Source organism: Manis javanica, chromosome 5 (assembly GCF_040802235.1).
Source record: "Manis javanica isolate MJ-LG chromosome 5, MJ_LKY, whole genome shotgun sequence".
In the NCBI taxonomy this organism is placed as follows: Eukaryota; Metazoa; Chordata; class Mammalia; order Pholidota; family Manidae; genus Manis; species Manis javanica.
This window is the reverse complement of record NC_133160.1, coordinates 167,482,216-167,495,042: the sequence shown is the minus strand read 5'-3', so window position 1 is coordinate 167,495,042 and position 12,827 is coordinate 167,482,216. Positions and strand designations below refer to the sequence as shown.

Below are 12,827 nucleotides of genomic sequence, written 5' to 3'. Positions count from 1 at the left end.
TCCAGGAAGGAGAGCGCTCCAGGCGGGGGGAATAGCAGGTGCACAGGCCTGGCAGCGGGACCGGACCTGGCCCGCGTGCTGGGAGAGGAGACAGGGGGCCCGTGTGGCTGGAGGCCTGTCAAGGGTCATGCCATTAAGTAAGAGCAACTTGCTCGGTGGTGCTGGCACTCATCTGCGCTTGTCCATTTAATGCTCATAACCCTGTTGTGGGGCTGCCACTTTTATTACCTCAACTTTGCAGAGAAGGAAGTGAGGGCATTAGGAGGGCCCAGGGTCACATAGCTCATGAGTGGCCGAGCTGGACTTGAACCCTAGCAGCCTGGCCACGGAGTCTTCAGTCAGCCCCACCCTGTGGTGGTGAGCAGTGCTGCCAGGGCCTCCCCAGTCAGCAGATGCCTTGAGGCCTGATCAGACGCTTCCTAGTTGATTTGTTAATTAGCTGGTTAACTGACACATTCCTGTGTCCTTACGTAAGCCAGCTGCTGTCCGGCTTTGTGTTTGAAAGGGAGGCTTGAGGGCGGGAGAGAAAAGAGCCCCTTTCCTGAGCCCTGACATGGCGGCCGAGCACCTTCCTGTTTGCCTGGTCCTCACACTGACCTCATGCTCTGGTGTTCTTCCACCGAACAGAAGAGGACACTGAGGCACAGAGAGGGTAAGTTGCTTATCCAAGGTCACTTGACCGGCATGTGGTGGAGCCGGGGTTTACATGGAGGTTCTCAGTTCTGGCGTTTGTCCCCCAGGGGACATTCGGCCATGTCTGGAGACATTTTTGGTCGTTGTGGCCTGGTGCCAGGGCATAGGGTGGCCCTGCCATCTACGGGGTAGAGGCCAGGGATGCTGCTTACAACCCTGCAGTGTCCAGCATGGCCCACAGAGAGTCCCCTGGGCCTGAGAGGCCCTGATTGAGGCTGATGGACCCTGGGTCCCAGCCCCCTGTCCCCAAGGCCACGCTGCCCAGGCTTTGAAGCTGCAGAGCCTAAGATCGGATTCCAGCTACCCCATTCATTGTCTGGCCTGGAGCATCTCTCTTAGCTTCAGTTTCTTTATCTGAGAAATGGGTACATCACCCCATAGGTAAGGATTAAATGAGTGTACAACCCTGAGGTTATTTTGGTGTCTACTTTTCCCTTTTCTTTTCTCCTTTTTAAAAGATCTCTGTGGCTTGAAACATCTTAAGAAGACCTTGAGGTCCTAGCCTGGCTGGAACTCCGCCGTCCTGGAAGCTGACAGCCATGGGAGCTGAGAGTCGCGCCCCCATTAGACTGCCTGGGGTGGTGTGTAGTCCAAAGCCCATGCTCAGCCAGTGTCAGTGTCTCTCCCCCTCGGTCACACACACACACACACACACACACACACACACACACACACACACACACACAGACCTACACACGCCACACACACACCAGTCTAGGTGCTGCAGCTGAGTGAATAACTAGGAGTTTACACAGTGAGTCCTGGGTGATGTTGCCCCCCATGGGGGGTGGTCCCCACGGTTTGGGCCGAATCAAAGGCCTGCAGGGCTGATGGCCCCACAGAGGTGTCACCATCATACTGCGTATCTGAGTGCATCCTTAAAACCAGCGAAGTGCCTCCTAGTGTCCCCTGGAGCCCCCCCAAACATGCGGTGAGGTCCCTCCCGCCTGCTCACTAAGGAGATGAAACAGCTGACCTGGGGAGGTGTGCAGGGTCTCACCGAGCCAGAGAGCCCCCCTGAATTTGGGGGTGGCCCTGTCTACCACGCTGGGCATGAAAGAAGTGTGTGACAACAGGTGAGCAGTAAGTGCATCCTTCAACTTTGTGTCCCCTCCCCTCCCCCCTTCCTGGCTCTGTGTGATGACAGGAATGGCCTGTCTTGTTCCCCCACTTTGGGGAAGTTCTGTGGCCTGGTGGGAGACAGGACACAGTGGATGGAACAAACACCTGCTGTCCTAGAAAATGGCAGGGCCCCTTGGCCTCCCCCATCTCTGAGAGGCCTCCCACGTGTGTGTCCAGCATGGTGGCCTCAGGGCAGGTGGGCTTTGTATGCAGTGGCTCAGAGTCTACAGGTGCATGCTGCGAGGGTGGCAGAGCCAGGTGGGGGCTGACTGACCTGGCCTTTTACAGCCTGGCCTCCCCTGACCACGCTCTGATAATTAGGGGGGAGTTCCTAAGGCCAGACCTGGTTTAAGGGAGGGAACTGGACGTCACCTCTCGGTCAGGAGAGTGTCAGGGAACTTGCAGAAGAGATGTTTTATATTTGGTGTTGCATTAAAGGTATTTTATTCCAACATCATTTCAGATTTATAGGAACGTGCAAAATATCACAAAAGAATTCCCAAATGCCGTTTCTCTGGGACCCCCCAAAACGTTCATCTCTTACTATGTTACTTGCTTGTTCCTGGGTGATGGTCATACCCTCACACCCAGACTGGCGGGTGCTTCGAGAAGGCCTCCCACAACTCTGCCTCCTGGGGCACCCCCCCTGTGTCATCCCTCCCCTTGAGTGTGGGCTGGACCTAAGGGCTTGCTTCTAATGAACAGAATATGGCAAAAGCAATGGATGTCACCCTGAGACTGGGTTTCAAGAAGACCCTCTCTTCCCTCTTGGTCCTCTCTCATGCTCTCACTTTCTCACTGTGATGGAAGCCAGCTGCAGGGCTGTGAGCTGTCCTACAGAGAGGACCAAGGGCGGGGGGCGGAGGGAGGCCCCTGGCCAGCAGCCACCTGCCTTAGCTTGGAAGTGACGCTTCCCCCGGCCGAGCCCTCACATGAGACTGCAGCCCCGGCCAGCGCTGCAGGAGAGCCTGTGGGAGACCGTGAGCCTGAAGACCCAGTGAAGCATTGCCTGGGCTCCCCACCCAGGATAATAAGCTCTTGCCGCTTTAAGCTGCTGGGTTTGGAGTTAACTTGTTACTGAGTAATAGATGACTAATGCAGAAGAAAAGGGAGGGCACAGGGTCTCCTGAGCCCTTCACTAGCCCCAGCTGCTTTCTAGACCTTTTCTCACTTCATCCTCAAGTCAACCTGGATGAAGAAAGTGAAGTTTAGAGATGCTGGGTGTATGCCTGGGGTAGGAATTAAAATCATATCTGTCTGAGTCTAAAATATCTACAATTACTCTGTACAAGACGCATACAGGTGTCCACCCAATATGCATGTGTCCAGACCACATTTATAAGCACGTGAGCTCACATATGTATATCAGCACATGCAAGCATACACATGTGCCCTCACATACACCTTTCTCCACCTTCATCTTCTCAGGAAAGATCCTTACAATAGTCTGCATCTAAATAAACAAACACTCAACAAGGTTTTCTAGCTTAAACAGAAATGGCTGCTACCATTTTTTGCTTTAGCCATTTTCCATGCACTTGAAACAAATTTGAAATCTGGCAGCAGACTTCAGAAATCATTTTATCCAGACACATGCAGAAACCGAGGCCCAGAGAAGTTGGGGAGCTTGTTCAAGAAGCCCAGCAAGGTTGTATGAACTAGACCCCAGATCACAGCTCTTTCCAGGGTACTGTGCACCGTTTGCGGGGTGAGGGTGCTCACGGGGAGGGCTCCCTCTCCTTGGAAATCTATTTCCAAAGGAGATCGTGCGTGCAAAACACGCCACAGCTGATTGTTCTTTCCATTTAAAGAAGTGGAGGGGATTTATTCTTTTCCCACAGTATCTTCTGTTAAAATGGAACATTGTTCAGTTATTTGTGGATTAAATACAGATGCTCAGGGACTTTTAGGACCCTGATTAACTCTGATTGAAAGAAGCATGGAACATGGTAATTTACAACTGACAAATGTTAGCTCTTAGTGGGGCAAAACATTTCAAAGGCCTGCGTTTTGTTTGTGTTTGGTATTTCATGAAAGGAGCAGGGCTTTCTGTGCAAGGTGGCAGGAAGCCACTTCCAAAGAAGAGCTCCTGGAAAAGAACACTTAAAAATGCTTCTGTTCCTGCCAGCTCCTCCTGCAGGGGGAGAGGTTAGAGGTTGTCAAAATAAAATAAGGGATCTGAGCCACTCGTTGTCCCCTGCCCTTCCCCCCTTCTGTTAAAATGATCTGGACATTTCAGGCACCAAAGAATGAACATTCGATTAGGAAGCAAAAGATTTGGGTTTCAGTCTCAGCTGTATGATTTTAAGTAAATAATTCAACATCTCTGGGTTTGGTCCCCTCATCTTTAGTAATAAAAACCACCGTGCTTACATCCCAGGGTCATTGTTAAAGTAAAATGTGCTCACTTACTAGCGTTTGCTCCATCCTGCTTGCCATCTTAGGACTTGTACAGAGTGGCGTCCCTGGTCCTTCATAGCAGCCCTATGAACAGGTCTGCTCATTTCCGTTTTATAGCTAAGGATGCGGAAGTTCAGAGAGGTTGGGTTCCTTGCTCCAGGTCACACAGCTAAGAAGTGACGCGGTGGGGATTCAAACCCATGCCTTTCTAGCTGGCCGCTATCCCATGTGGGAAGAATGTGATGACAATAAATAGCCAAACAAAACAAAATAAGCCCCACAAGCTCCAAAGATGTACTGATCACCTGCTCTGTGCCTCTGTGTAAGAGCCCAGAATTAAAGATGGCGTAATGTCATGGTCTCTGCTTCCGTGGACCTGATGCATCTGGGGAGCCCTCAGGGGCCGGTGGGGACAGGGACTCTGGCGATGGTGGTGAGGAGGGGTGACGCTTTTGGAGTTGGCTTTGGACTCATGTTTAAGGCACATCTGGGCCATCCACGTGGGTGTATAGGGTGAGGACCAGGGCAGACATCTGGGCCTGGGGCCGCCACCACCAAAGATAATAGCCGACATCAATGGATTGTGCAGGGCCCTGTGCGAAGGGCTCCCAGGTGTTGATCCGTCCAGCCTTCCTGGTGATGCCATGATGTGTCCTGCCATGCAGAGCAGCAGGAACCTGGTTGCAACCACATGCAGGTGAAAGCTAGAATCTCAAGGACAGCATTCTTGAAAGTCCCAGGGTTTTCCTATTTGGTGATTCACAGACCATCTTGCTCCTCAAGATTCAACACCTCCTCTATTTTGAATCCCTTTCAGTCCTGTAGGAGCTCCCCTGGGCCTTTATTTTGCCTCATTTGCCCTTTGGAACTCAGTGTGTGTCAGAAATTTTCTCCCTGAAGGCTGGAAAGCATTTTTGTGATGGTTGGATTGAGGGATCCTGATCCTAGGGGGGAAATCCCTTTGCATACCAATAGGAGGGGCTGAACTTTATCCTGGACCACATGGACCACAGGAAAGGGCTTGCCATCCAGGAGGTGGTGAGGGCTGCATAGACCTGGTCTGGGCACAGGGACCCTAGTCCTCAAGCCTGTGTCCCTGTGGAAGTACAGGGCATGTAGCTGCTCTCTCCCTACAGGGCCACAGGGGCACCAAAGAGCACCCTGAGCAGGTCATGATCACAGCTACTTATGGGTACTAGCTATGTGCACAGCTCTGTTTTAGAAACATTTTATAAACATTAACTCATTTAACATTGTCTTGCCAATGGGTTTCAGCCCCAGGCAAGTTTGCTATGGGTTCAGTGTGACCAAAGAAAATGACAGCAAAACGTTCTTGGGGTGAAAGGGTTATACCCAACTTTATTTCCAGGTGGCAGGTCAGTCACTAGAATCCCATTCACTCAGAGAGAGTCTGCAGGCAGCAAGCCGGTCTCTGCCTCTGGGCCCCTCTGTCCGCACAGCTGGGCCCCTCTGCACAGCTGTCCCGCACAGCCATCCTCTGGGCCTCTCTGCCTGCACAGTCGTCCCACACAGCCGTCCTCTGGGCCTCTGTCCTCGGCGCTGCCACAACTCCAGCCTCTGCTCTGCTCTCCTGCAGCCTTGCAGCCCTGCCACCGTGTTGTGCCCAGAGTGCTGCGCGGAGCTCTTTATATAGAGTCAACAGCCATGTACTGCCCACAGGTGTGCAGTGAGCTGGTCAACCAGGGCCAGGTGAGAATCCTGGCCACAGGAACTCTCATTTTATCCACAAACGTTCACCGTAAACCTGAAGGTAGATACAATTAATACCACCACTCAACAAATGACAAAACTAAAGGATAGGGAGGTTAAGTGAGTTGCTCAGGGTCACATAGCAAATGTGGCAGACCTGAGATTCAGACCCAGGCAGTTAGACTCCGGAGCCTGCTTTGCCCACCAAACGCCTTTCCTCTCACGGCTGCATGGCTCATGCTCCCTTCAGTGTGAGTCCTGGGGGCCAGGGAGGACCCTCAACTATCCCATCCAGAGACAACATTTTTCTGTCTTTTCTTGAGCAGCCTGTTTAACAACTGTTTGTGGTTACTAAGAGAATTTTTCTGGCCTTCCCATTGTCATCTGTAGCTGTTCCCAGATGGCTCCCATCTCCCACAGTCATGTCTTTCTCGAGCTGGCTTGGCCTGTGGTTCTAATGAACGTAGGGGTCCTGGTTCACTTGAAGCAGAAGGTGAAAAGGAATAACATGAAGGGGGTTGACCAGATGCCTCAGTAGGATATGTGTCACGCTGGGGAAAGAGTTCCATCCACTGAGATGGATCCTCAGTCCCCAGCAACATCTGTCTCTCCTGTTCTCATGGTCCAGGAATCTTTTGACAGGGCATCAGTGATTTTATTCACACATAAGGGAAGTCTTCTCTAGGATGGGGGCAGGTGACCTCGGTGATCCATGCCAGCACTTCATCCACCCGCTCGTTCCTCGTAATATGTTGACCAGCTCCCAGGTGCTGGGGTTCTGAGCTGGGCCCTGGGATCGCAGAGGCAGGTGGGATACAGACTGTGCAGGGTCCAGGGGGAAGGTGGATTGATCCAGTCCTGTAACGGTGACACGGGTGGACGTCCTTGGTGCTTCAAGAGAGGTGAGAGAAGGTGCAGAGGAGTTCAGAGATGGTGAGCTCCTGTTTAGAGGCAACATCGGGAAACAGGGCGCAACTAAGGTAGCATTTAAACTAGTCCTTGGAAAGTTTGTAACTTGAGGGCCTGTGAGAAGGGAAGGAAAAAGCAATACAGGAAGTAAGCAACAGCGTGAGAGGTGAACTGGTGTTCACCTGACATTTGAAACCTAAGATATTTTGGCTCTGGACAAACATTCTAAACATCAGTATGTCAGTTTTGACAGATTTTTCCCCTGCCAGTGTTTTCCAGAGTATACTGCACTCAACAAATTAAATGCATGATAATTTTTCTCTTTGATGCAATCAAGACATTTATAGTCTTACTTCCCATTTTATTTTTTACAATTTTACTACATTTCTTTGATGAAATCGTTTCCTTGGAAAACTTCACAGTGAAGATTGACTTATTGATCAGTTTCTTTTCTCCATATCACATTTCATTTATATCTTTTGCAATTTTGTTTTCTGTTTGAAGGGGAAGGGTTACTTTTAGCAGCTTACCATTTAATTCTGCGATTGCTAGTTTTGTTTTTTATTGATGATTTATATCAGTAATATTCATCATCAATCAGATTAAACACTAATAATTTGGATTTACATTTAGCTGATCCATGAGAAATTTCTGAGCAAGTCTCTTCAGACATGAGTGGCCTGGAGTGGCCAATTATACTGCTAACTCAATTCTTTCAAATACTGCCTGTAAGGTTGAATATTTTGGGTTGATTTTTTGTACTGTGGCTGCAGCAAAGAGAAATAATGGGGTCAAACTAGTAATGGGAATAAAACACTCAGGGTCAAAATGGTAGGGTAAAAAAATATGGGTTTATTTAGGCTCCAGGGTCTGGAAAGAAGAAAGCCCACTGCATGGATGGGGACCTCCGGTCCTTGGTGACATCTGTCACAGTGAGCAGCAGGTTGCTTGGGTCTTAATAGCAGCGCTGAATCCAACAGCCCATGTCTCCTTGTTGTAGTTTCATGAACTAGTTAGGTACTGGCTGAAAGTTTTTAAAATCCAGGCAGAAGGTATATTATAGTGTCTAGAAGCAGCAGAAGGTTGGGGTTTGAATTTTGGCTCAGCTTCTCATTAGCTATGTTACCCTGAGCAAGTCCCTTTGCTCTCTGACCCTTTGTTTTCATATCTGACCCTGGTGGTAACCCCTGCCTCCCAGAACACTGAGCACAGGTCATGGCACTTCATACATGTGCCATATACTGCGTCTTTGCTTTCAGGAATTAATGGTCTAATTGTGTTCAGAGGACGTAATTTTTCCTTTGATGGAAAATTTACAAACAATGAAATATATATTATATAATATATATTGTACATTAAGTATATATATTATATATAAGCATATAATATATACATATGTTAAGTATGTATTTCCTGAGTTTTGAAAAACATATACCTGGAACATCATTGTCACCCCAGAAATTTCCTTCTTGTGTCTTTTCAGACAGTCCTCACCCCACACCTCAGAGGCAACCACTGTTTTTTTTCCAACTACAAATAGTTTTTGCCTGTCTAGAATGTCATTATTAGTGGAATTATCTAATATGTAGTCTTAGCACAGTGTTTCCGAGATTTATCCATGTTTCAGAAGTTTGTTCCTCTTGAATGCTGAGCTGTATTCAATCGTGTGAGTAACCAGTTTGCTTTCCCATTTTCATGTTTATGGACAGTGGGGTATTTTCAATTTTGGGCTCTTCAGAGTAAAACTGTTACAAAAATTCTTACATACTTTCTTTTCTCTTGGTCTCTATGATAGTTAATTTTAGGTGTCACCTTGATACAAAGAGTTCCCGGGTGGGTATGCAGTCACCCATTACTCTGGGTGTGTCTGTGAGGCTGTTTTTGGATGAGATTGGCACTGGGCTCAGGAGAGCAGATTGCCCTGCCAGTGAGGGTGGGTCTCGTCCCATCAGTTGGAGACCTGAGCAGAACCGAAGGCCGAGTAAGAGGGAGTCCGTCCTGCCTGCACGCGGGGCCGAGGCAGCGGTCTTTGTTGGCCTTTGGGCTCGGAATCAAACACTGGCTCTTCTGGGGTCTCCTGCCTGTCTCCAGCTTGCTGACTGCAGACCTTGGGACTCGTCAGCCTCCATAATATCATGAACAAGTTCCTTATCACAGATCTCTTCTCATGCATATATGTTGCAATGTCCTATTTGTTCTGCTTTTCTGGAGAACCTTGACCAATATAGCCATTGACTGGCTGTTTAAGTAGACCTGATGCCTTGAAAATTGGGCAGTTCCAGAGACTGATTCTGGGAATTCGGGGGGTAAGGCAGATGGCCAGCAATCCAGCAGGTGGCATGGGAGTTTCCCAGTAGGTGATCTGAGAACTGAAGCAGCAGAATCTATTCTTGAGGATCTGGGGAGGGGGGGTGGGGGGGAGCATACAGGAACTCTGTCCTCAGGAGGAGACCCCATTACAGGTCTGGGAATAGAGCCTGGTGGGAGGGGGTGTCTGCCCAGGAAGGGCAGCAGCAGTAGAAACTGCACAGCTGGGGTTCAGGGTTAAGCCTAGCACTGACCACAGATGAATTTATTAGCTCGTCAGCTCATTGCAGGAGGCAGTTGGCGGTGGGGCCGTGACACTCAGGGTCTCGAGTCAGGTTGCTAGGTTAGAATCCCTGCTTTGCTGTGCACAGTGCTGGGTGCTTTCCTGCAGGCACTTTCCCCATTTTTCTCAAACACTGTGTATATGGTCAGGTAGATATCCTAGGCACCAGTGCTCACAGAGAGCCCAAATTCTCCATTTTCATCTCTGCAGTCCCCAGAGTTCAGCCCAGGGGCTGGCGCTGAGCGGGGGCTGAGGAAGTGTGTGGGTGCGTGGATGAGTGGCTGCACCAATAGAAGCTGCGGAGTCCACGGAGGAGGAAAGATGAGATTAGTTTTTGTCCCTACCCCTCTCCGGTTCTGTGGAGGGATTTTAGCCAGGATGCGTCTGGTGTGCCCAAGCACAGAGGACTGCAGGGATGCGGGCACAGAGGAAGTAGCTGGAACTCCCTGGGGACCTCAGTGAACACGGGCTGTGGAATACCATTGTCTTTTATCTTCTGAGAAGTAATCACGATGTTGTGAAGGTCATGTTCCATTTGTTCTATCAGCTGGCGTAGCCACTAACCCAAAAACTCAACTTACGCAAAGCACCTGGTGCAGCTGAATCCGACCCCCTCAGTCTAGAGCATTTGCAGAGTCACGGTCATATATTCCAACACCCACGGCAATCAGGGCCTGCTGAGAAGCCTAATTCCCTTTGCTGGTTATTTATAAGCACATCATAGTGGGAATCATTATGTAAAGAAGGGCTGTTTCCTCCCTCTCAAGGCTGTCAGATCTCTCCATTTCATGAAAGGCTTCTGACTGCCACCATCGGATGTAATGAAGGGCCTTGTGAATTGGAAGGTGCAAAGGGCAAAGGGCAAAGGAATTCCGCTGCTCTTATCTTGAAGGGACAAAGAGCCCCAGAGCTAAAGATTTTCTAATCTTGGAGATTTTTCTAATCTAACTGTTCCATGTTGCAGATGGAAAAACCTGAGGATTAAACAAGTTAACTGTTGAGGTCAGTTATGAATAAGGGGGGAACTTGGAAATCTGGGTCTCCAGTTCTAATTCAGACAATCATTTACAATATGTGTGGTTTTGAGCTCGCTGCTTAGTGTTTCTGGGCCTGGATTTTCCATCCTGGAAAGTGGAGAGACTAATAACCATTCTGCGATGCCTAAAGGGAAAGTATGTGAGTGGCCGGCGTACAGTGGGCGCTACAGTGATGCCGTGGCGAAAGAGCCAGTGTCAGAAACACTGGCCGCCTCGCAGCAGCCCACATGGCTCCCCCTAGAGGAAGAGCAGGCCTCTGTGTCCCGGGCTCTCAGTCGTGACTCGTTTGGATTTCTCCTGGGTGCGGAATAAGCGGGAGCACATGGGAATTCTTGGTCCTTCGGATGGGCAGAAAATACCAGCAAGAGCCAAGGTGGAACTGAGGGCAAGAGGCAGACTCCCAGAGAGCCCCATGACGCACGTCCTTCAGGGTGTTCTCAGTCTCCAGGAAATTGCTCTGCAAAAACACCTTCCATGCCCCCTCCTGTTTGTGGAATCTAAAAACAAAACAAATGAACAAAACAGCAGTAGACTCATAGATACTGAGGAGTGACTGGTGCTTACCATGGGGGAGGGGCTGGGGTGCATGGGTGGGGAGGGTGAGGGGGATAAAGGGGCACAAAAATTCTCAATCATATATAAGTTGGTCATGTGGATGGTAATAGAGCATGGAGAAAATAGCCAATGATTCTGTAACATTTTCCTATGCTGACAGACAGTAACCGCACTAGAGGGGGTAAGGATTTAATAATATGGGTAACTGTTGAACCACTGCATTGTATACTTGGAACCAATGTAAGATTGTATATCAATGATACTTCAATAAACAAATTAAATATCAAAAAATAAAAGAGACTGCTGCCTATGAGGTCCCCTCGGTAGCAGTTCTGATGGACCTTTAAAGACTTCATGAGAACCTGGGCTCCAGAAAATACTGTATGGACAAGGGAAGGCAGGAGCTCTGTGGAGGTGTAAGGGTCTTGCACTGAGAGACTTGGGCCCTGACGCTCCATCCCTCACTCATTGTGAGAACTGATGGCTATCTTCCAAGCCTGCTTCAAACAAAGCAGCATGCACGCACACACACACACACACATACACACACACACACACACACACACACACACACACACATTTGGCACTTGCTATTTTATGTGTCTAGATTAGGACCTTCCCTTTGTACATTGTGCATGAGCAAAATAACCTGCTTTTAAGACCAAGGAGGTTTTGAGGAGGTAGGTGTCTCAACAGAAACAAAAATTACTAGCACAAAACAAAACCAGAACGCGTATTTCCCTCATATGGCAGGAGTTTCCGCCACAGAGGATTTTGAAGGTTGTATTGTCGTACCAGGAGCGCAGAGCTGCATGGACACACTGTGGAATCTGTGGCATCAGCTCTAGGGCCACGCCTGGGAAACAAGACCCTGGTACTGAGGGTGGGAGGGATGGTGGTCTATGCTGTGCAGTGGTGAGGAATTTGGTGAAACTGCTGTCTGGATAACTTGCAAGTCAGATGATAGACTGGAGAAATTTGTGGCTGTTAGTGAAAAGGGCAGGAAACGGAATGTTAGTAGCATGCCTGGGGTGCTGCTGAAGAAAGAGGCGGAGCTCAGAGAAGAATCAGCTAATCTGTAAGCAGGTCTGAAAAGGAATAGAGAGGGTTTGGGAATTCTGGGACTTAGAGGGTTGAAAGATACAGTGGCTTTTCATCTCCAACCAATAGAAGGTGAAACTGAGAAGTTTTGATAATAAATGCCAACACCACATCGGGGGTAGGACGAGTCACAGGTGCCATTGTCATGTTCTTCCTTAAATCTTTGAATCAATTAAGTTAGTAGATAGTAAATCCTTCCTGTGGGCAAAATAGCTTAGCAAGTAAAGAGTAAAGCCTGGCTCTCCCTTAGAAGCTTGGCAATCTAAGTATCTTAAGGAAGTCAAGAGAGAAAGGCATGTGTCTGGAAGGATTGTGGTGTGATCACTATTTCTTGGAGTAGAATAAGAAAACCCCTATTAAGTTTTTGAGAGAGTTCTACTTCCAGAAGAGCTCTGTGCTAAGAATGATGGGCAGTCCCTTGAAATAGAGTATTCTCCAATGTCTTTATCAGGAGGGAAATAGGAAAAGGGGGGTTTCCCCAAAATGTAGAGCAGAGGGCCATGGTGGAGGTTAGAAGTCTGAGATAAGGGGTTGCCAGGGTGGTGCCTCCTGAGGCTGTGAGGAGGAGCTGCCCTGGCCTCTCCCCCACATTCTGGGGCTTTGCTGGAAGTCCTCGGCCTTCCTTGGCTTGTAGACACAGCACCCTGACCTCTGCCTCCACCCTCACATGGTATCCTCCCTGTGAGCTATGTCCAAATTTCTCCTTTTTA

At 49.1% G+C, this 12,827-nt stretch overlaps 1 protein-coding gene across 2 annotated transcripts in view; it reads right to left on the bottom strand.

The window, feature by feature from the left end:
* Window positions 1-5,578: 5,578 nt before the first annotated feature.
* Window positions 5,579-12,827, bottom strand: part of SLC2A9 (solute carrier family 2 member 9) — a 208,216-nt gene continuing 200,967 nt past the window's right edge. The window contains exon 12 of one of the 2 annotated variants that reach the window (XM_073237847.1): window positions 5,579-6,948. In XM_073237847.1, coding sequence (XP_073093948.1) covers window positions 6,913-6,948 — 36 coding nt within the window. In that variant the 3' untranslated portion in view covers window positions 5,579-6,912. The other variant, XM_073237844.1, reaches the window with a different exon arrangement.